Source organism: Pseudorca crassidens, chromosome 18 (genome assembly GCF_039906515.1).
Source record: "Pseudorca crassidens isolate mPseCra1 chromosome 18, mPseCra1.hap1, whole genome shotgun sequence".
Classification (NCBI taxonomy): Eukaryota; Metazoa; Chordata; class Mammalia; order Artiodactyla; family Delphinidae; genus Pseudorca; species Pseudorca crassidens.
In genome coordinates, this window is record NC_090313.1 from 27,194,531 (window position 1) to 27,216,916 (window position 22,386).

Sequence of the window (22,386 nt, forward strand, 5' to 3'; positions counted from 1 at the left end):
GCGTGAAAGGAATTCAAAATAAGTTAAAATCCCTTAGATGACTGTATTTAGATGTACTTATATTTCTATTTCTTCTAAAATGTATATTTGGACAAAAATCCAGAACTTTGTTTTTAATGCAGATTTAAGGAGGTGGCTACGATTAACAGAAAATATTAATCTATGCTTTCTTTTCTTTTGTTTCAAACAGAAAAGCCTCCTAATAAAAGCAGTATGAGGATAGTAGTGGATTCAGAGTCAAGGAAAAGAACCATTGGTTCTGGGGAGCCTGGAGTTCCTACAAAGAAGACTTGGTTTGATAAGTAAGCTGGCAGGGGAAATTGAGGAATTTTATTATGCAGTGATCTTTAGGATCGTTGCAGTATTATTGTGACAGTATAGTGGTCTCTTTCAAAATAAAATTTATTCTGTAGGCAGTCCCCAACTAAAGTGTATAGTATTTGTTTTCTAAAAATATGTAAGTTAGTAGTCTGGTACTTGGAAGGTACTTTCTTATAGAAATGGTGTGGTGGTTGAGCACATTATTTTTCCTATTTGTACCTCCCCCTACCTTCACAAAAACAACAACAACCCACACCTTAATTTAGCAATGTTGTTGAATACTAGCTGTTTAAAGGATAGTCGTGAGCCTCCTCTTAGGGAAGGAAGGAAGGGTTAGGTATGAGAGGAGACTTTACATGTGGGCAATTCCTGTTAGGAGTTAGAAAGCAGCCTTTGTGGGGGTAGGGGAGGCTGTGTGTTTGATGATTCATTTGCATGTTTGAGGAAAGACTGGGATCACACTTTTAGAGCTTTAACATATGTTTAATAATGGATAATTTCTAGTTCTGTTTCTGCCTTTAATTCTGTGATTTAGGGCAAGCAATGTAACCTCCCTGGGCCACAGTTTTGACCCCCTTTCTTCAAGTGTCAAACGTATGGTCTACAATTCTGACTTTTTTTTTTAATTGGAAGGAGGTCGAGACAGTCATTTCTTGCTTTTAATCAATGTTTTGAAGTAGGAAATATCTCAATAAGTTAGCCTTTGCAGAAATGGCAAAGGTTATATAGGCAAATTGACTGAAAGAGGGTGCTAAGAACTTTTCTGCTAAGAATTTTAAGTAGGAGTGGAATAGAAGTGAAAAGGAACAAATGATGAGGAAGAAACCTTCTCATTTGGCTTCCATGAAAGATAATGAACACTACTCATTTGGAAACTTCATTTTTTGAGGGAAAAAAAATTCCCTTTATCAACTAGCAATTTCAATTTTGAAAAAAAAATTGAACTTAAGTTGCAAAACTTTATTCCTTTGTACTTGATAGGGATCAGGATTTATAAATGAATGTATTAATTAACTTGATTTTTGTTACAGGCCAAATTTTAATAGAACAAACAGCCCAGGCTTCCAGAAAAAGGTTCAGTTTGGAAATGAAAATACCAAACTTGAACTTAGAAAAGTTCCTCCAGAATTAAATAATATCAGCAAACTTAATGAGCATTTTAGTCGATTTGGAACCTTGGTTAACTTACAGGTAAGAGCTTTGAAGTGATTCTGTTGTCTCTGCTTAATTATCTAGAGAGGGAATCTTAATATAGTAAGAAAAATAGTTTTATAAGAAAATATTATGGAAACTTTGGTAATATTCTAAGTTTAGAAAATTGGATATGAAGTGAAACTTTTTATTTTAGGAAAATGTGATTTTGAATAACTATTTACTTTCAAAAGGCAGGAGACTTGATTGATCTTATTATACACTTTTTACCTAATAGAGATTATCATAAAATTACAGCAAAGTTAAATAACCACAGTGGTAAAATCTAATCTTAAAGTAGTTTTCATTTCCTTAGTTTCACATTAGCAGAATGCTTCAGTCAGATTTATTTTTGCTGCCGCTATGGTGGGACACATTTAATAGATACTTTGGGGGCCCAGATACCAGGTAATCCATAATCAGTTTAAACATTTACTTTTTACTCTTCCACTTTTGAACATCTTTTAAGATAAATATCAGTGTAATTTGTATTTGATTTCCCTTAAAATTAGACCTTGGCTTAGCTATATGTTACTTGTGAGGTTATTTAGTATTGAGTTTACATTATGTAATATGTTGAAAGTTCAAATAATGTTGGGCTTCTTCTCCAGTTTGTGCAGCATTCTTTTGAACTAAATTATTTCCCATAATTGGATAAGAATAAATGTTAGAGAGTACAGCTTAAGTTGATATTTGGAAAAATTTGTTTTCTTTCCATTTAAAAAATAATATTATAAAAGTAATAGATGAGGGACTTCTCTGGTGGTGCAGTGGTTAAGAATCCACCTGCCAATGCATAGGACACGGGTTTGATCCCTGGTCCAGGAAGATCCCACATGCCGCGGAGCAACCCGTGTGCCACAACTACTGAGCCTGCGCTCTAGAGCCCACGAGCCACAACTACTGAGCCCACGTGCCTAGAGCACGTGCTCCGCAACAAGAGAAGCCACCGCAATGAGAAGCCTGCGCACTGCAACGAAAAGTAGCCCTCGCTCGCCGCAGCTAGAGAAAGCCCTCAGGCAGCAACGAAAACCCAACGCAGCCAAATCAGTCAGTCAGTCAATCCCTAAAATGAAAAGAAAGTTCAACAAAAAAGGGTGGGGCAGTAGAGATTTACATAGAATTTAAAGAAAATGTGTTCAGCTCTCTGTCTCTTCCATTCTTCTTCTCATATATACCCATAATATTATTACTTTATTGGTAACAATTTACCATGTGTTATTTTGGATTTTTTGTTTTGTATTTCTGTGAGTATGTATCTACCTATAAATCAGTATGCAAACTTAAAAATATGTACATATTTAAAAGTATGTGGGTCTCTAGTATACATATTACCCTGTAGTTATTTACTGCATCTTGAATATCTCTAAATATCTTTTTATGGCAATTCGATTTATCTAGCACGTTTAGATCTAGACTTTAAAAAGTTCTTTTCCTTACACAGTTAACTACATTAGTAATATTAAATTTAAAGAAGTTTAAAGCTGAGGGTTAAAACATGGTATCTCACCATTGTTTCAACTTGTATTTCCTCAGTTACTGGTGAGATTGGTATCTTATCTCTGTACAGGTCCTACTGCTGTATCTGTATACTACCTGCATTATTATTTATAAAATACATATATTTGAAAGTTAGTTTAAAAAAACCCTTCAGCTTTATCCTAATATAACTGCCCCCCCCCTCTGTTTTACATGAATTACTATTTAATTCTTAACAACTACTGAGTGGGTATTGTTATCTGGAGCGAGGTTGCTTGATTCAGGGTCTGTGTGCTTAATCCTTATTTTGTATTGCTTTGCATCACCAGTAGTTTATATAACATACTTCGGAAAGTACTGGTATTATTGAAAGAACAGGAAATTGAACACTAAAAAGCCCTGGATCTACTACTTACTCATTGTATGGATCTACAGAATCACGCACTCTTTGAATCTTAGTTTCCTTATGTGTAAAATGTGATTGTTGCTATTGTTTTGTAGATCTTACTCCCCCTGCCCACCTTAAATTTTCTTATGCTCTTGGAAATATTTTTGTGAGGGTTACCAATTTGGAAAATTTTACAGATGGATTTTTCTGTGATTTTCAATTAGAGATCACTCCTTTCAAAGTAGTTTACTGACTTTTTCTGACTCTGGGGATCTAAGTCATGTCACTCAGTGACATAAGGATTATTTCTCATAGCCTTAATATTGGGGGTAAAAAGTGAAACATTCTAATGCTTGTATTTAACATTTGTGCAGTGAGCATTCTCTACTAAGTGTTATATAGAGGAGGCTCTGATTCCGCTCTGAACGGTCCTCAGTTACCATTTCTTCTGGAGTGAAAGTAGGCTACGGTAATAATCTAGATATAAGGAAGTGTAAAGGTAGACTCTTACTTGGAGGACCAATATTTCATTTCTTGGGGAATTTTACTGTATAAAGCAATAGATTCATTCACAAATTCACTGTGCTTAATATTTTAAATTTTAGGTTGCCTATAATGGTGATCCTGAAGGTGCCCTTATCCAATTTGCAACATATGAAGAAGCAAAGAAAGCAATATCAAGTACAGAAGCAGTGCTAAATAATCGCTTTATTAAGGTTTATTGGCACAGAGAAGGAAGCACCCAGCAGTTACAAACTACTTCTCCAAAAGTAAGAGAGAAATTTGTGTGAAATTAAATGCTTTTCTTGGAACGCTCTTGGCACAGTGTTTTTTTTTGTTTTTTGTTTTTGATTTTTTGCGGTACGCAGGCCTCTCACTGTTGTGGCCTCTCCCGCTGCGGAGCATAGGCTCCAGACGCGCAGGCTCAGCGGCCATGGCTCACGGGCCCAGCCGCTCTGCGGCATGTGGTATCCTCCCGGACCGGGGCATGAACCCGTGTCCCCTGCATCGGCAGGCGGACTCTCAACCACCGCGCCACCAGGGAAGCCCTTGGCACAGTGTTTTTTAAAAGCAACTTCTCTAACCTGTTCTCTCATTTTATTATGACATTAATCCCTAGTTTAGATAATTATAAGATGATATGTGTAAAGCCTATAGAACAGTCCCTGTTACATGGGAGATACTCCAGTACATGGTAGCTGTGTGTATTCTAGAAACTCAGACTGTGGGTTCATATTGGAAATCCTTCCTTCGCTCTCTTTTTCTCTCTTTCAATCAGTGAGCCAATGAATATGTAAAGTTTAATTGTTTGCAGATGTGTACTACAGCAGTTTGTTTTTCTGTTTATCTTTCTTCTGTTAACTAAAAAAAGAGACAAGATAGTGAAGGTCAGATTTTGATTTTTTTCCTCTACTTTGTAAATATTTTATGCATCTGTATACATGCATGAAGGAATTTGGGAGGTGGTTAGGTTTTGATTATAAGCTGCACTTTTAAAACTTTCTCTGCATGGGCAACTTAGTAACAAAATAACAAAGGTTACCTTCCATGCTCATGAACTAATCAACTTGTTTAACATGTTTTTCTTGTTCTGAGGTAATGCAGCCTTTAGTCCAGCAGCCCATTTTGCCTGTTGTGAAGCAGTCAGTCAAAGAGCGGTTGGGTCCGGTACCTTCAAGTACTGTTGAACCAGCAGAAGCCCAGAGTGCCAGTTCAGAACTTCCTCAGGTAAATGAAAAGTCTTACTGTGCCTGTCCTGTAATAGGTTCTCAGTCAATTAGTTTCCCTTGGTGATTTGAATTATAATTAATTGTGTGTCTGTATATATATATATATATATATATATATATATATATATATATATGTATTATATATAAGTTTTATGCAGAAATATGATTGTCTATTCGTATTTGAACACCACTTGTAAAATTTTTTTTTACCATTACCATAACGTTTTCACAGTCTACTTTTCCTATAGTATTTGAATCTTAAATTCTTTCGTATAGCTAATACTTATTTATGAGAATAAATACTTTTTCACTTTGTAGAGGAGACATTTTCCAGCAAAACTGTCTAAAATGTAAAGTTTTAGTACATTAAATCTTATTTTTCCCATCATCTTTTACTTAACTAGAATGTTGTTCCAGAGATAATTATGCAGTAGACTACACTGAAAGCTTTTGGAAAGGGAAGGCTTAAACCTTGAAGTTACTTATGCAGCTCTCTCAGAACTTTGCATCGCTTATTCCTGACTCTCAAATTGTCTTCTCCATATGCCATTCCCTTCCCTCCCTTCCACACTTGAGTGGCACTTTCTTGTTTCTGCACCCTCAGTCTCTTATGTTTCAATATTTGCTGTGTGAAATAGTTAGGATGTCGTATCCTACTTAGCTAATGGATGCCACCTTGTTAAAATAAGTCTTTGTAGATAATTCCTGAAGAGTAAGATATTGAGATTTTACAAAAACATGCAGAATGTAAATTAGTAAATTATTAGGTACTAAAAAAAAACTCCTCCAATCCTGCTATCCCAAATCATCACCAAATACAGTGTATTTGGCTATAAAACAAACGTAATTTAGGAAAGAATGGCATTTGTTTTAAGCTCACAAAGCAGGCATGTATTTTAACTACTCAGATCTAATATTTAGAATGTACAAACTTTCTACTTGTCAACATAGGATTCTAAGAATGTATGGTTCTGTATCACTGGAGGGGACTTTAGCAACCACCTGGTTCAAATCTCTTATTTTACATCATAATTTTCCATGATTGAGTAATACTGTATACTGTTCGTTTTTCCAAACATTTTCTTTCTGTCTCTGTCTTTGCAGAAGGCCCAAGGTTTTGTTATTAACATCAGTATACTTACAGAGTCAGTATATGTTAGTAAAATCAGAATGTTCAAAATTCCTACAGACTTATATATGTTTGGGGAAACACTGAATATGTCCATTTTAATTTTTTTAGAATGTAACTAAGTTATCTGTGAAGGACAGGTTGGGTTTTGTATCAAAGCCATCTGTTTCAGCAACTGAAAAGGTAAGAAGAATAGCATGATGTGTGTGTCTTGGCTTCATAAATGTTTTCAGGTGGCATCTTAATTTTTTAATTTTTTTCATAGTTCCAAACTCTTGCTTCTTAATTGTATCTTTTATTCCTACCTTTTTGCTTTCCATTTGCTGAAAAAGAAAAATATTTGCCTACCTCTTTTTGCATCAGCATTTTAATACTTGCTGCTCACTGTATTTCCTTATGCTCCATTCTTTTTGTTTTTATTTACTATTTTTTCTTTAGAGATATCATACATTTTAATTTGAAAACTCTGACAACCTTATAGAGAGGGCCATGAATTAGGAATTTTACCTGAGTTTGAGCTCTGGCTCTTCACTTACTAACTGCATGACTTTGGGCAGTGCTCTTAACCTTTCTGAACCCTTTTCCTCATCAGTAAAATGGTGATGGTAATATTTGTCTTATGGGGTTTTATCATGATTAAATAAAATCAATTATTTAAAGAGTATTTTGTAAATTAGAATGATATAAATAAGTTTTTTATTTATTACAAACAGCTATTGTGTATAGCCTGACAATATAGTTAGTTATTTCTTTCTTTAAATGAGGGGAGCAAATGCTGATTAAATTGAGAACATTTTTGGACCTGTCTTATAGTTCTGTGTAGATGTGTTATTTTTTTCTGTTTAGGTATGAGTGAATGGCCCTGATCTTTAGTCTTTTTTGAGGTATGTCGAATCACAGAACATTAGAATTAGATGATCTTTCTCATTTCTTTATCCTCACCTTAAGGAAGGTAACCCCCAAATAGTTTTATGATTGACCTATACACTATGAGTTACTGAGCTAGGACTGGAATCTGGGTCTTTGATTTCTTTCTAGTCCATGGCTCCTTCCATTATGAAGATTACGTGGGAAATTGACATTATAGTTAATTAGAGCATCCCATGAAATAGCTGACCTGCTCTCTTCACTGGTTCTTCAGTATATTATTTTCCTATTTACTGTGTTAAACTTTGGCAATTCTAGAAATTTGAGTATGAATCTCATTTTGTATATCACATTTTCTTCTTGGGTACCTCAGCATTACTTTAGGCATAAAATGCCTAAAATGATTCATTATTTCCCCTATAAAGTAATTTCTCCTCCTAGCCACCCACCTCTGGAAGTGATGCCACCATTTTCCTTGTGCAGTCTAGAAGCCTTAGAGTCATTCACTTGTGTTTGTAGTCCATTTGTCTCCTTCAGTTCCCTGGCCTCTGGACTGGCATCCCCCTCCTCTAGTTTACACTGCCACCATTCTACTCTCAGACTTTTTTTTTTTTTGTGGTACGTGGGCCCCTCACTGTCGTGGCCTCTACCGCTGCGGAGCACAGGCTCTGGACACGCAGGCTTCGCGGCCATGGCTCACAGGCCCAGCCGCTCCGCGGCATGTGGGATCTTCCCACACCGGGGCACAGAACCCACGTCCCCTGCATCAGCAGGCGGACTCTCAACCACTGCGCCACCAGGGAAGCCCCAGACTTATTTTAATGTTAACTTCGTACAGAAACTTTCATTTCCTCAGCTGAATTTGCTTGATTCATAACTCATCATACCTCAATTATTGTGGTTCTGTTACCTCTGCTTTAGTTGTTCCTTTCTACCCTAATGAGCCCTTTTCTGTTCATTGTCTCTTGCTATTTCCTGCCTCTTTTTTTTTTTTTTTTTTGATGGTGGTTTTTCTGGAGTAATTTCCTTCTGCCTAACAGATTTCTAGTCATTCTTTTAAAGATTGAAAATCTCTCTAACCTCTACTATGAAACCTCCAGAGTTTTCCATATATGCCCCCCTCCCGAATTTGTGTGGCTTAGTCTATGCCACTAAATTTAGCAGCATCTAAATATTTACTTTGATTATTTTTATCCTCCTTGATAATAAGTAACTAAGGAATAAAATAACAATATAAGGGCTGTTACTTAGTATAGTGCTGAGCAATTCTGGTGAGGTCTACAACCCTGATTATGTGTAGGATCTGTTTATGTCAAGATTTGGATTCTGAAATTGAAGTGTACTAATTATAGCTTTTACAAAACTTTTCTAGCGTGTTTTGCTACTTGTTCTCATTATTGTTTTTTAACGTGTTTTATATAGCTTTAGATGAAAGGTGTCCAAATTTGGAATTGATAGTATAAATTTGCTAATATAGTTAGCATTAAGTATATTTGTGAAAAATCACTAATGGTAGTGGGCTATTTATGAAAAAAAACCTACTCAGTAAATATTGTAAAGAATCTTCTAAGGAAAGCAATTATTTACAAGTATGTAACTTCCTGTCATCTTCAGTGAACGTGTTTACAGAATAGCATTTTGTTTTCGCTTATTCTTGGTTATTTCTGTTCCCCTAGTCCATAGGGGTTTTTACTGCATAATCCTTAGAGCTCAGTGATTCAGAGAAGTCTTAGGAAGAGTAGGAGAATGTTCCCCATCATCAAATGTTATTTCAATTTTTTTTTAAATTGAAGGCTGGGAAAAACTCAAACCTTGCATCCAAACAATACCTTTTGTCATTGTTTTTGCGGTACGCGGGCCTCTCACTGTTGTGGCCTCTCCCGTTGCGGAGCACAGGCTCCGGACGCGCAGGCTCAGCGGCCATGGCTTACGGGCGCAGCCGCTCCGTGGCATGTGGGATCTTCCTGGACTGGGGCGCGAACCCGTGTCCCCTGCATCGGCAGGGGGATTCTCAACCACTGTGCCACCGGGGAAGCCCTTTTGTCATTGTTAAAGCAAACAAGTACACAAATGTAAAATTTTATCCCCTTCCTGTAAATAGCACCCACTAAACTCTCTAGTGATTCTTTGTTATTCTAAGATTGCATGTGAGAGGGCTAAGAAAGAGGAAACTTAAAACCTAATTTTTACTGCTAAATATTAAGATACTGTAATAGCTATTAAATAGGTATTGTTTGAGTAGAGTGATCAGTAAAATGATGTTTGAGTGCCTCAGCTTACTCTACAGAGATTTATGAAGAATAAAGGTGGCACCTGCATATACCATCCTGGTTAGTTTTGTTTTTTAAAAAAATAAATTTATTTATTTATTTATTTTTGGCTGCATTGGGTCTTTCTTGCTGCACGCGGGCTTTCTCTAGTTGTGGCCAGCGGGGGCTACTCTCATTGTGGTGCACGGGCTTCTCATTGCGGTGGCTTCTCTTGTTGTGGAGCATGGGCTTTAGGCGCACAGGCTTCAGTAGTTGTGGCATGCAAGCTCAATAGTTGTGACTTGCAGGCTCTAGAGCACAGGCTCAGAGTATTGCGGCGCACGGGCTTAGTTGCTCTGCAGCATGTGGGATCTTCCCAGACCAGGGATTGAACCCGTGTCCCCTGCATTGGCAGGCAGATTCTTAACCACTGCACCACCAGGGAAGTCCATCCTGGTTAGTTTTTTAAAAAAGGTTTAGACTGTCCAAATTATCCCCGTAAAGCTCTTCTAAATTCTAAGAAGGTAAACTGACTAATCAGTTGAATATTTAATGTTCTTATATCAGTTTTAGGTATATCATACTTATGGTACAGGATTTTATTGTTCCTTAGCAGGGTTTTTTTTTGGTAATCTAAAAATATATCCTGGTCCCCTTGCATGATGATAAGCTGACATCTGTACCATGGAACTTTTAAAAGGGAAATTGTGTGGCATAATTGAAGGAACATTGCATGTCATATAGAGAATTTGGCTGTTAGGTTTTAGCAGCTGACATTCTGGATGATCCTGGATAAGTCTTACTTTCTCTGTTTCCTTAACGATAAAATACAGTCATTTAAGTAACCCTTTGATTTTTAAAATTTGTATTTGTTGTGTAATTTTGCTATGTTATTATAAAGATTAAGGAAATGTATGATCATTTCTTTTCATAACTGTTATTGACTAATTTTAATTTTAAAAAATGGATTGGCCTCTGTCAGGATTATTCTGTGGATTACTCAGTCAGTATTATTACCAGGATTATTTTTCTTACAGAGAAATATGATTTATATAAAATTATTTGCTATGCTGAATTTTCTGGGAACCGAGCTGTTGTAGCAAAAATTGATTACTGACTTAAACATGTTTTTCTTTGATGTTAAGATATTTCTCTGCAAGATCTTCAATCCCTTTGTCTCTTTTAAGCTACTTGGTATTCTTGTAAGAAATAAAATCGTTAATTCCTGAAAATATTTGATAAACTTAATTTTAAAGTAAACTCCTGTCGTCCTCACTGGAATTCCCAGTTAAGTTTTGCTACAGAAAACACATCTGTATGCTGCTTTAAGGGAATGTCATAAGTGAACATTGAGATTTATTGAAAGGCTGATTATTTACTTAATATAAAAGTTGACTATATGGTAATTATATATTAATAAGTTTCCTACACATAACTCCTCAGAATACTGTCTTTTTTTTTGTGGTACGTGGGCTTCTCACTGTTGTGGCCTCTCCCGTTGCGGAGCACAGGCTCCGGACGCGCAGGCTCAGTGGCCACGGCTCACGGGCCTAGCCACTCCGCGGCATGTGGAATCTTCCCGGACCAGGGCACGAACCCGCGTCCCCTGCATCGGCAGGCGGACTCTCAACCACTGCGCCACCAGGGAAGCCAGAATACTGTCTTTTTATTGCATTTAAGCAAGGCACTTCTGCTTTAGACACCTGTGAGAACTAGCTTATTGGGAGTGTTGCTTTGGGGCATCCTAACTATGTTTCTTTTGTATTTGATTTTAACTTGGGCACTGGTTATTAAAAAATGATACTTGGATGACTTAATTTGTAATAACCTTCTTTTGCAGTAGGTAATTTTTACAAAATACTTCTTTTATTCCATTTTTATCCGTGAGAAACATCTATTTTTCTTTTTTTTTTACAAGTACTAATAATAGTCATGGCTTGTAATATTTTATATAGGAAGTAAGATAAGGAGGTGTTAATGGATTATAACCTCTATTTTATTGGAGAATTGGCTTTTATCTTGGGAAGTAAGAGGTATTAGTGATGCATATTTTAACAACAAAGCGTGTGATACTTTTCAGCTCATCTTACGAATTGAAGAGAGCTTTGATACCCGACCTGACAAGTGTACTACAAGAAATGAAAATTACAAGCCAATATCTCATGAACATAAACGCAAAAATCCTAAGTAAAATGTTAGCAAATGTACAGTGATATGAGAAAGATAATACATCCTGACCAGGTAGAGTTTATTCCAGAAATGCAAGGTTGATTTAACATTTGAAAATCATTTATTTCACCATATTAACAAAATAAAGGGTTGGGAGGAGGTATGTGGTAGATGTTGGAGGGAGGGAGAAGGACCCCATGTGATTATCTCAGTAGAAAAGAAATGTGGTAAAATTATTTAGTCACATTAAGCATTCTGCAAACTAGGAATAGAAAAAAACTTCCTTAATTTTGACAAAGTATATTTGCAAAATAACAAACCCCTACAGTTAACATATTCAATGGTGAAATATTGAATTCTTTCCCCCTGAGATCAGGAACAGCAAACGATGTCCACTCTTGTCACTTTTTTCCAGTAGTATAGGGCCTAACCACTACAATAAGGAAATAATATAAAATAAATGGCATAAACATTGGAAAGGGAGAAACAGAACTGTGTTTACTCACAGATGATATATGATTGTATATGTAGAAAATCCAAAAGAATTCACAGGCGATTGGAATTAATAAGTGAATACAGTAAGGTCACTGGAAATAAGGTCAATATGTAAAAATACAGCACATGCAGAAACCATTTTGGAAAACAGAGGTGTGGTTGTTTAGAAAGACCACTATGTTTTTATTATATTCTTAGAATCGTAGCAGCATCTTTTCTTTTGGGTTCATTACATTCTTCTCTTCTGTGACAACTCTATCCTCATCTTTCGAAAAATACAGATATTTCTTGTTATTCAAACTCTTACTGTCTAAACTCTGGAACCTAATAGATTCAGATAGTGAGCAATATTTGTAATCATATAGTTCACTGTTTCTAAGACATTTTATTTTCACATTTTTACACCTCTGAAATTGGGCTACATCTTATAGTTGTTGGTATTTATGATTATAATTGGCAGCCTTTTCCTTTAGTAGGGTTATATTAAATGACAGTGTGTCTCCTAGGCAGTGATATCTTAAGCTCAGTGAAATATATTAGCTGATGTTCTGTTTTTACAGAAGGAAGTTCCTGGAAAAAACAAGGAAGTAAGATGCTTGTAGCAATAAAGGAGTCTTCTTACTGTTATCATATACTTTTTTTTTTTTTTTTTTTTTTGCGGTATGTGGGCCTCTCACCGCCGTGGCCCTTCCCATTGCGGAGCACAGGCTCCGGACGCGCAGGCCCAGCGGCCATGGCTCACGGGCCTAGCCACCCCGCAGCACGTGGGATCTTCCTGGACCAGGGCACGAACCCGTGTCCCCTGCATCGGCAGGCGGACTCTCAACCACTGCGCCACCAGGGAAGCCCTATCATATACTTTTATTCACCTTGCAACAGCAATCCTTAGTGTGATATCTGGTGTTAATAACAGTACTTGGAAAGGGAGTGTTCCCTACTCACTGAAATTGGAGAAATGCTGAATTAAACAAATTATATAGGTTTCTTTACTTCTGGCTTTCTCAAAGCTCTTACGGTAATATACATTTTGAAACTAGAAAATAGGGTTATGATATTGTTTCCAACTTTATTTGAGTATAGAAATCCTGTTTTGGTCACAACTGTTCAACTTGTTATGGAACCATCATGACGAAAACAGTTTATAAACACTCAGTCACTTTCTTATGCAGATTATCTTACGTTTCTCCCTTTATAAAGTTATTATCTCACCCTATATAATCATACAGTTTGACATTGTATGGTGTGGTAAGGTAGCATGGAATAACTTTTCCTCTAGAGTTACAGAGAATGTGACAAGTTAGACTATGAACTAAATCTGTGTCTACTTTATATTTTACTGAATGCAACCATTTCATACTTGTTAGTGATATCTTAAGTATTTTCATTATTGAAGAAAATTATCAAAGTTTGATACACATCAACTGTTGTAAAGAACCTTTATTTTTAAACGTCAGCTGTGCTATATGGAACTAGTGTAATTACAGTATTCTAGGTTTTTATTTCATTTAGAGGCTAAGACATTCTTGGATACTTAGAATAGTGATGAGTTGCCTAAGCTTTGTGATGTTCCCTAATCTAATTTCATGATAAAAGATTAGAAAGTATTGTCCAGATTGCTACTTCTCTGATATACCCAGTTATTTACATTTTAGTACCGAGAAAGTAGGGCTCTTTTTCTCATTGATACTCTTCTATTTATGTAGTTCTTCTAACCTCTTTTAGGTCATGAACTCCTTTAAGACTTTGGAAACTATGTTTTTTCCTCTGGGAAGTTACACTCTTCACACACATGGTTTCATGTTTAGATTTTATAGCATTCATAGCTCTCTTTGAAGGGATCTCTAAACTCCTTTCCAAGAACCAGTAACCAACCACTCTTTGGAACCTACAACTTTCTGCTTTCGGAGGATAAAAAAGGCAGCCTATACACTTTAATTTTCTTAAATTGACCTTTGTGTGGAAAATATTATCCACTCTGATCTACCATCATTTCATTTTAACTTGGTGCAAAAGTGTTTATTGAGTATTTGCTGTGTGCCCCGGTGCTGTTCTAGGCCCTGAAGGTAAAGCAGTGAACCAAGCAAAAAAATCCCTACCCTCATGGAATGAATTTTTGGGTTTGTGAGGACATTAGGCACCATCAGGTTGAACTTCTTATTTAATGAGCAAACTGAGGCCCAAGAAGGTACCTGAATTTACCCATTGTCTCATAATTAGTTGGTAGTAAGATTTAGGTACTAGAAGAAGCACAAAGAGGAGAAAGACATGTTATTTTTGTTTCAGGGCTCTTACAGTGAAGATAGGGAGAGAGATATAAAATAAATTAATATGTCATCAGGTCATTTTTACTAAATATTTTAATAGGAATAATATTTCATCAAAGGACCTAGGTAGAAGAAATAAATGATTAGAGCTTTGTGGAGGTCTGGAGTGGTTGTGCTGAACCTGAGCTGAGTTTAAGGGAATAAGGTCACTTAAAGTAGGAGCAGTGCTAGCAAAGGAATGGAGATAGAAAGCAATAAGGTTAATTTCAGAAATGTAAATTACAAATGATCATTTTAAATTGTTTGCAGGACAGTGTCTGATTTCCTCCTGTGCTGTGTTCTTGTGTACAGTTTTTGCTTTAGTCACTAGGAATACTAGTAATGTATTCAACAACTAATATTTTCTCAGTGATACAGTAATGGCAGTGTTTTTTATTGATTTGAAGTTTCTGTATGTTTGCTTTTTGCTTTTCTTCTAAAGGTATATGGTGTTAATTAAAAATTTTTTTACTTTATAGTTTATCCCTCACTCATACCCTTTCTTTCAAATCACTAATGTGACTTAGTTATTACAAATATATAATACTTTTAGTTCAGTGTGGTAGATTTTGACAGGAGTGCTTTAGAGTTTTGAAGGAAATAGTACTCAGGAAATCATGAATGCTTGATACATTTTTTGAGAAATTGAATTTGTATTGGTAGGTGTTGTCTACATCTACTGGCCTAACAAAAACGGTGTATAATCCAGCTGCTTTGAAGGCTGCACAAAAAACCTTACTTGTTTCCACCTCTGCAGTTGATAATAATGAAGCACAGAAAAAAAAACAGGTAAGTATAGTAGTGTACAGAATTTGCAGGTCGGGAAGCTTTTCTGCATGTATGTGTTTTTTCAGTGCTTATCATAAAATAGAGCTAAAAGAAAGGTATATGTTGGCTGCCACTGAACTTTTATTTTCCCTAGTATATTAGTAAATATTAATTTTCATCTTGGAATGAAAGGCTCTCCTGATTGATTTTTGAAACTTGTGTACTTATTTAAGCTTTACATAGGAAAACTTTGCATTTCATTTTTGTTGCCAAGCTTCTTCAATTACAACCAGTTCTGTCTTCTTGGGTAATTTCATTTATTGGAAAGGTACATGGTAAATATTCTAATAATATTTTTGATCCCTTCTCTAGGAGGCACTGAAACTTCAGCAGGATGTAAGGAAAAGAAAACAAGAAATTTTAGAAAAGCACATTGAAACACAGAAGGTAAAATATTAAAGTTAGATTTGGCAAAATATATTTATAAGTGTCATAATTTTTAGTGAATTTAATCTTACACTCTATAGATAGTCCTGAGAAACATATTTACTGTAATTGATAATGGTAAAACTGAAATATTTATCAATAGTAATGTATATATTAATTGATAAAATGTTGGTGATGAAGTGTATTACATTGTGTAATATACATTGCACAGTGGACTGGGAAATGGATTAGTTTAAATGGAGCTATGACTATCAACTTGAAATGAAAATAAGGAATATTTATCCAGGTATGTTGCTGCACAGTAGTTCAATAGATAGTAAATGGAACCTTTTTCTCATTGTTGACATATGTACCTTTCTTTAATTGGCTTGTGATCCTCTAGTCCTATGTTGTCTGGTACAGCAGCTAAGAGCCACATCTGACTATCAGGTACTTGAAATGTGTCTAATCCAAATTGAGATGTGCTGTAAGTGTAAAACACATACCAGATTTCAAGCACATAGTATGAAGAAAAATGGTAAAACATCCCAGTAGTTTTTGTTGAAATGTTACTTTTTTTTTTTTTTCTTTTTTTTTTTTTTTTTTTGAAATGTTACTTTTGATAAAATGAGTTAAATAGAATATGTATTTAATTAACTTTAATGTATCTCTTTTATCTTTGTAAGGTGGCTGCTAGAAAATTAAAAATTATGTGGCTTGCAGTATTTCTTTTGTACAGTGTTGCTCTAGTTATGGCATTTAATTAGTGTCAGTTCTTGATTATGTCTGGTAATAAAAGTTATGACACTTGAAAATATTGAAAATACACAAACTTTTTACCTTTTGGTTTAAAATGTATGTCTTTTCTAATTTAAATTTGTATGTACTTGATAAAGAGACATCACAATGCTTTACACCCAAAACTGAAACCATCTTGACTCAGAGAACCTATAATACTTTGTGATGTCTTCTCCATATTACCATGTTTATCTTCTTACTTCCTATCTATGTTGGGCATATTGTTCTTAGCCTAGCCAGTTACTGTTCCCTCTGACAAAGAAAGTAGGTAACTAAATATGCCATTTTTCTAATATCTCATATGGAGGGAAACCGTAAAACTTTTCCTCTGATTCTTTCTGGGTTACGGACTATGTTTGGAGTGGGAATACTTAGGATCAGTAATATCAGCAAGTGGATTAGAAAGTAAGATTGTTGCTATTTCAAAATGACAACTTTTCAGGGATTGAATTAAATTTCTTGTGGTTGTATGCTTTGAACTTATGTTCTAAGAGACTTAAGTAGTAATATAGTTCTTCACAACGTAAACCAAGATTAAGACTTGAATTGAGAAAGTTAGCATCACCAATCTGCTCTTCTGCTATCTCAGTGATTGTAAGCCTTGTCATGAATACATAAACTAAAAGTAGCAGTTATTTATATTTACTTTGCCATGTTTGCTTTTTAAATAATAGTAGGAATGTATCATATATTTGTTTTTAAAAATTTGCCAGATGTTAATTTCGAAACTGGAGAAAAACAAAGCAATGAAGTCTGAAGATAAAGCAGAAATAATGAAAACTTTAGAGATTTTGACAAAAAATATTACCAAGTTGAAAGATGAGGTCAAAGCTGCTTCTCCTGGACGCTGTCTTCCAAAAAGTATAAAAACCAAGACTCAGGTATTTCAATTTGTATTGTTATTCATATTACTACTTGTTAAAAGAACATTAAAACACTACATTATTTAAGATTCAGTTTTCCTTTAGCTAATATTCTTTGCTCAAAATTTGATCATTATATACTACCATTCTTCTCCTTCTCTAGTAATTAATAAGTAAATAAACACAAACAAGCAAACTCTACTCATCTTTTGAACCCTGCACATTGTAGTTAGAAAGTCAATTTTAGTTAGAAAGTCAGTAATTAGACAAATAGTTATGGATAATCTTAAAAAGGTAGCTAGAGGACAAAACAATATAGGTACTGGAATGCTTGACTGAGGAGTTTGAGATTTATTTTGTAAGTAATTGGTGGTATAAAATATTAATGAACAGAGAAGTACCAATCTGATGTCACTGTACAGAATGAATGATATTTTCTTTTAATAAATTTATTTATTTATTTTTACTTTTTGGCTGCATTGGGTCTTCATTGCTGCACACGGGCTTTCTCTAGTTGCAGCGAGCGGGAGATACTCTTCGTTGTGGTGCGCGGGCTTCTCGTTGCAGTGGCTTCTCTTGTTGCAGAGCACGGGCTCTAGGTGCACAGGCTTCAGTAGTTGTGGCACACGGGCTCAGTAGTTGTGGCTCACGGGCTCTAGAGCACAGGCTCAGTAGTTGTGGCACATGGGCTTCATTGCTATGCGGCATGTGGGATCTTCCCGGACCATGTCCCGAACCCATGTCCCCTGCATTGGCAGGCAGATTCTTTAACCACTGTGCCACCAGTGAAGTCTCCAGAATGAACGATTGAAAGGGAGAAAATTCAGGTAGATTAACTGATTAGATACAAAAAAGTGAGCAAGTTAATTTCAGATGACAATAAGTGATTTAAAAAAAACCCGTGGAGTTATACAATACTTATACTTAGTGTGTGTGTATGTGTGTATTTGTTGTGTGTGTGTGTATGTATATATGTGTGTGTATATATATATATGTATATATATAAAATTATGAGTTTATATTGATATTTCTCATTCTAATCTAATACCACAGCGTTCTTCTTTTCTTTCTCTTATGCCCTATCTCCCTGTTCCCACGATGACAACTTGGTTCCCACTAACATCAATACAGTATGCGTTTGCACAGTCCTGTAATCCATTCGAATAGTTCCAGAATTGCTAAAACAATACCACTTCCAACAACTAACTAAATATAAAATTAAGAATTTGTTTGCATTCTTTACAACCTCATAATATACTCCACTAAGAGTATAGAGTCAGACCCGTGGTGTAGGATCATGTGTTTTTCCGTTCGTGTGGTTATGTTATTAATTTGATAAAGTTAGGTTTATTTCTGTCTGTATTCAGTTTTGGATCACTCTCCCTGTCATTCTTGCTGATTTAATTTTATTTTTTGAATAAGTAAAACATTAACATGATTCAAAAGTTATACTATATAAAAAGGTTTATATAAACAACCATTCCCCTTTGAGCCCTGACACTCTGTTCCCCACTCTTCCCTCCCTCTTGGTGTGTGTGTATGTATTCTTTCTTACATAAAAGCGTACTGTATATTCCTCATTAACACCTTGGTGTTTTGCTTTTCTTTTCAGTTATTTCCTGAAAATTACTCCATATCAGTCCGTAGAAATCTCACTCTGGCTTCTGTCTGGAAAATGAATTATAGGGAAATCAGTGGAAGTAGGAACAAGTTAGAAAGCTGTTGCAGTAGTGTACACCAGAGGTGACTGGTGGCTTGAACTAGGATGGTAGGACTGGAGATAGAGAAGAAATGTACGGATTAAATGAGAATGTGTAAAAAATTCTTTGTAAGAAGTTTGGTATAAATGCAGGATATTGATTGTCATCACCTAAAATATTTATTACTATTTTCTAGATGCAGAAAGAATTACTTGACACAGAACTGGATTTATATAAGAAGATGCAAGCTGGAGAAGAAGTCACTGAACTTAGGAGAAAGTATACCGAATTACAGCTGGAGGTATGTTTCATGATAGCCACACAGTACGCTAAAGAGGAGTAGTTACAGTCTTGATGGTTTATTTGAAAATACATTCCTCTCATTCTGGTCAGCAGTCGTTGGCATGTTGGGAGTTGATGTAGAAAAGAGGGAAGAGGTTAGCAAATCTTTCAGAGCTAATAGAAAATCTCTTAGTATTTAATGAGGGGTGATAGCCATTCTACTTTTATACACAAGTCCCTCTACTTCTAGTGAATTTTGTTCCTTTTCTATTTTCGGTTTGTTTTTCTTCTTAGGACCAAAATCTATTAAAGGCTTTTCATTTATTCTTAGGGAGATATTCTGTGCATGTTACGTTGAGTTCCTATAAGGATCAGACTTTTAGTGGTAGAATTATATTGAAGAACATGCTTACTTAAGTTTTGCCTATAGATGGTGCTGTGGATGTTAAAGAGAAAAAAAACTAACTTCTTATAATTTAGTTATATGATTATATAAGAAAAATCTAGTAAAATTGATCTCTATACATGAGAATTTTTAACATTTAGCAAAAAGATGTTTAAGAATCAGAATTACATTTTGAAGTACAGGGACATTTATGTCATTAGTGTAGTTGGTACTTGCCTATATTTATCGTTGCCACAATTTAATTTTTTGTATTTTAGCTTATTCCTTTTGCTTAATCTGAAAATAATGCTTTTTTTCCAAATTCGTTAGCAACTTGATTTTCTTTTTCCAACATAGTAGAAATCTGTATTGAGTACTGGTATCCAGCTATTAAAGACTTTAACATTTAGCAGCCATTGTTCTTGTCTTAAGGCTCTTGTCTTGTCTGTCATAGGAAGCCATAGGATGGTATATTAAACCTGCATATATTTTGCGTTCTCTGGAAAACTGATATGGTTGTCTGTGTGTCCTGCCTAAGATAACAAGTTTTGGAAAAGATAGGTTCCTTTTATGTTAATATAGAAATTGTGTTTTCACCATTCTGGAGATTTCGTGCCTGTGTTCATGCGACTTTAAAAAAATACATTATCATTTTTAAAATTTTGGCCCATAATTTTAGCAAATAAATAATAGTATTACTAATATCCTTTATATTATTGGTCCATGTTTTCATTCTTATCATGATATAGCTAAACACTGAATGACATCTTCTGTTTTTCTTTTATGATGGCCAAACTTTAGTTTGCAATTAATATTAGTATATGCAGTAATGCAGTGTTTGCCAGAGTGTGTTCATTCACCACATCAATTCCATATTTTGTTAATAGGTATTAGTGAAAAAAGCTTTTGAGGCCAAATAAGTTTGGAAGAGGTTATAGTAAACGTGTGTGTTTTTTTTCCCCACATTCTATTTTTTATTTTTTTTAACATCTTTATTGGAGTATAATTGCTTTACAGTGGTGTGTTAGTTTCTGCTGTATAACGAAGTGAATCAGCTATACGTATACATACATCCCCATATCTCCTCCCTCTTGCGTCTCCCTCCTACCCTCCCTATCCCACCCCTCTAGGTGGACACAAAGCACCGAGCTGATCTCCCTGTGCTATGCAGCTGCTTCCCACTAGCTATCTATTTTACATTTGGCAGTGTATGTATAAACATGTGTTTTGTATATGGTTTTCTAGAGGCTTGTAATCTGTGAATCTCCAGAAACACATGTTTAAATACTCAGTATTGCTCAAACTTACTTGTCCAGGGACCCCTTTTTTAAGGAGCATTTTGAAGTTCCTAAGAGTATACTTTTGTATATGCTGTGCTGTTATTGACATTAATCCTTGACCTTTGAAGTTTGTTATTTGGATTTTAGATGATTACTTTAGCTAATGTTAAAATGAACTGTCTTGAGATGAATAAACTAAAATATTTATACTTGCAGAGATTTTGGCAGTGGTGCCTGTTTGACATTTTCACTTGGATGTCTCACATCCTCAGGCTCAACATGTTCAAAATTGTGCTTATTTTGTCCCTAAACTCTTCTACACAATTACCCAAACCAGAAATCTGGGAGTCATCATTGATTTCTCCCTTTCCTTCAGTATTCATACACATTTAATTACCAAGTTTTATACATATTACTCCCCAGTGTATCTTTTTTTCCTTAGTTAATCAATTAATTAATTTTTGGCTGCGTTGGGTCTTCGTTGCTATGCGCGGGCTTTCTCTAATTGCGGTGACCAGGGGCTACTCTTCATTGCAGTGTGCGGGCTTCTCATTTCAGTGGCTTCTCTTGTTGCAGAGCACGGGCTCTTGTTGCAGAGCACGGGCTCTAGGCACGCGGGCTTCAGTAGTTGTGGCTCGTAGGCTGATTAGTTGTGCCTCACAGGCTCTAGAGCACAGGCTCAGTAGCTGTGGTACACGGGCTTAGTTGCTCCGCGGCATGTGGATTCTTCCCAGACCAGGGCTTGAACCCATGTCCCCTGCACTGGCAGGTGGATTCTTAACCACTGCGCCACCAGGGAAGCCTCCTCAGTATGTCTTAAAAGTGTTTATTTTACTTCTCTCTATCTCCATGGCCACCATTGTAGACTAAGCTTCTATCTTCAGTTGTTGGCACTATTGTAGCAGCCTGACTGGTTTCCCAGCTTGTTCTCTTTTCCTTTTACCAGAATAATATTTTAAACACTGATTTGATTACATCACCCTACATCTGAACTTTAGATGTTTTAATTGATTTTCATGGCTCTTGGGATAAAATCAAAATCTTTAACGTGGTTCTTAAAGTTGTTCATTATCTGGCTCTGCCTGTCTCTCTAGCCTCATCTCTTCATCACATGTGGTCCAGCTGTACTGGATTTTATTCCTTCTTAGAAGTACCAAGTTCCTTTCAGCCTTGGTTCCTTTGTTCATGCTCTAATCCCCACCCCTCACCCTTGCCTTGCTTGTTCTTTGTACCTTCTTTGATGCATTGAACAAATAATTAAGTTTCTACAATCTGCTAGCTGCTATTTTAGGTGCTGGGGATAAAGTAGAGAGTAAAACAAGGAAAAATATTCCTCATGGAACTTTTATTCTAGTAGTTTATTCATTGCAGATCTTTAATATTCTATTCAAATCTTTAAGTAGAGCATTTCCTCATTTTTTGAATCACTTCTCATTAATATAATCAAATAACTAGATTGCTTAATGTCTCTACCCTTCTAGGATTTGAGCTTCATGAGGGTAAAGACTAGACCACAGGAAGTGCTCATTAAATATTTGTGGAATGAAGGAATGGTGTGCTATT

At 35.6% G+C, this 22,386-nt stretch overlaps 1 protein-coding gene across 13 annotated transcripts in view; it reads left to right on the forward strand.

Moving 5' to 3' along the window:
- Positions 1–22,386, forward strand: part of RBM26 (RNA binding motif protein 26) — an 84,919-nt gene that overhangs the window by 40,449 nt on the left and 22,084 nt on the right. For 9 of the 13 annotated variants that reach the window (XM_067713089.1, XM_067713090.1, XM_067713081.1 and 6 more), the window contains exons 10-18: positions 191–302; positions 1,353–1,512; positions 3,985–4,149; positions 4,976–5,107; positions 6,350–6,421; positions 14,985–15,110; positions 15,462–15,536; positions 17,027–17,194; positions 19,073–19,177. In XM_067713089.1, the coding sequence (XP_067569190.1) occupies positions 191–302; positions 1,353–1,512; positions 3,985–4,149; positions 4,976–5,107; positions 6,350–6,421; positions 14,985–15,110; positions 15,462–15,536; positions 17,027–17,194; positions 19,073–19,177 (1,115 nt within the window). The remainder of the gene's footprint in view (positions 1–190; positions 303–1,352; positions 1,513–3,984; positions 4,150–4,975; positions 5,108–6,349; positions 6,422–14,984; positions 15,111–15,461; positions 15,537–17,026; positions 17,195–19,072; positions 19,178–22,386) is intronic. The other 4 variants (XM_067713085.1, XM_067713091.1, XM_067713092.1 and 1 more) reach the window with 1 other exon arrangement.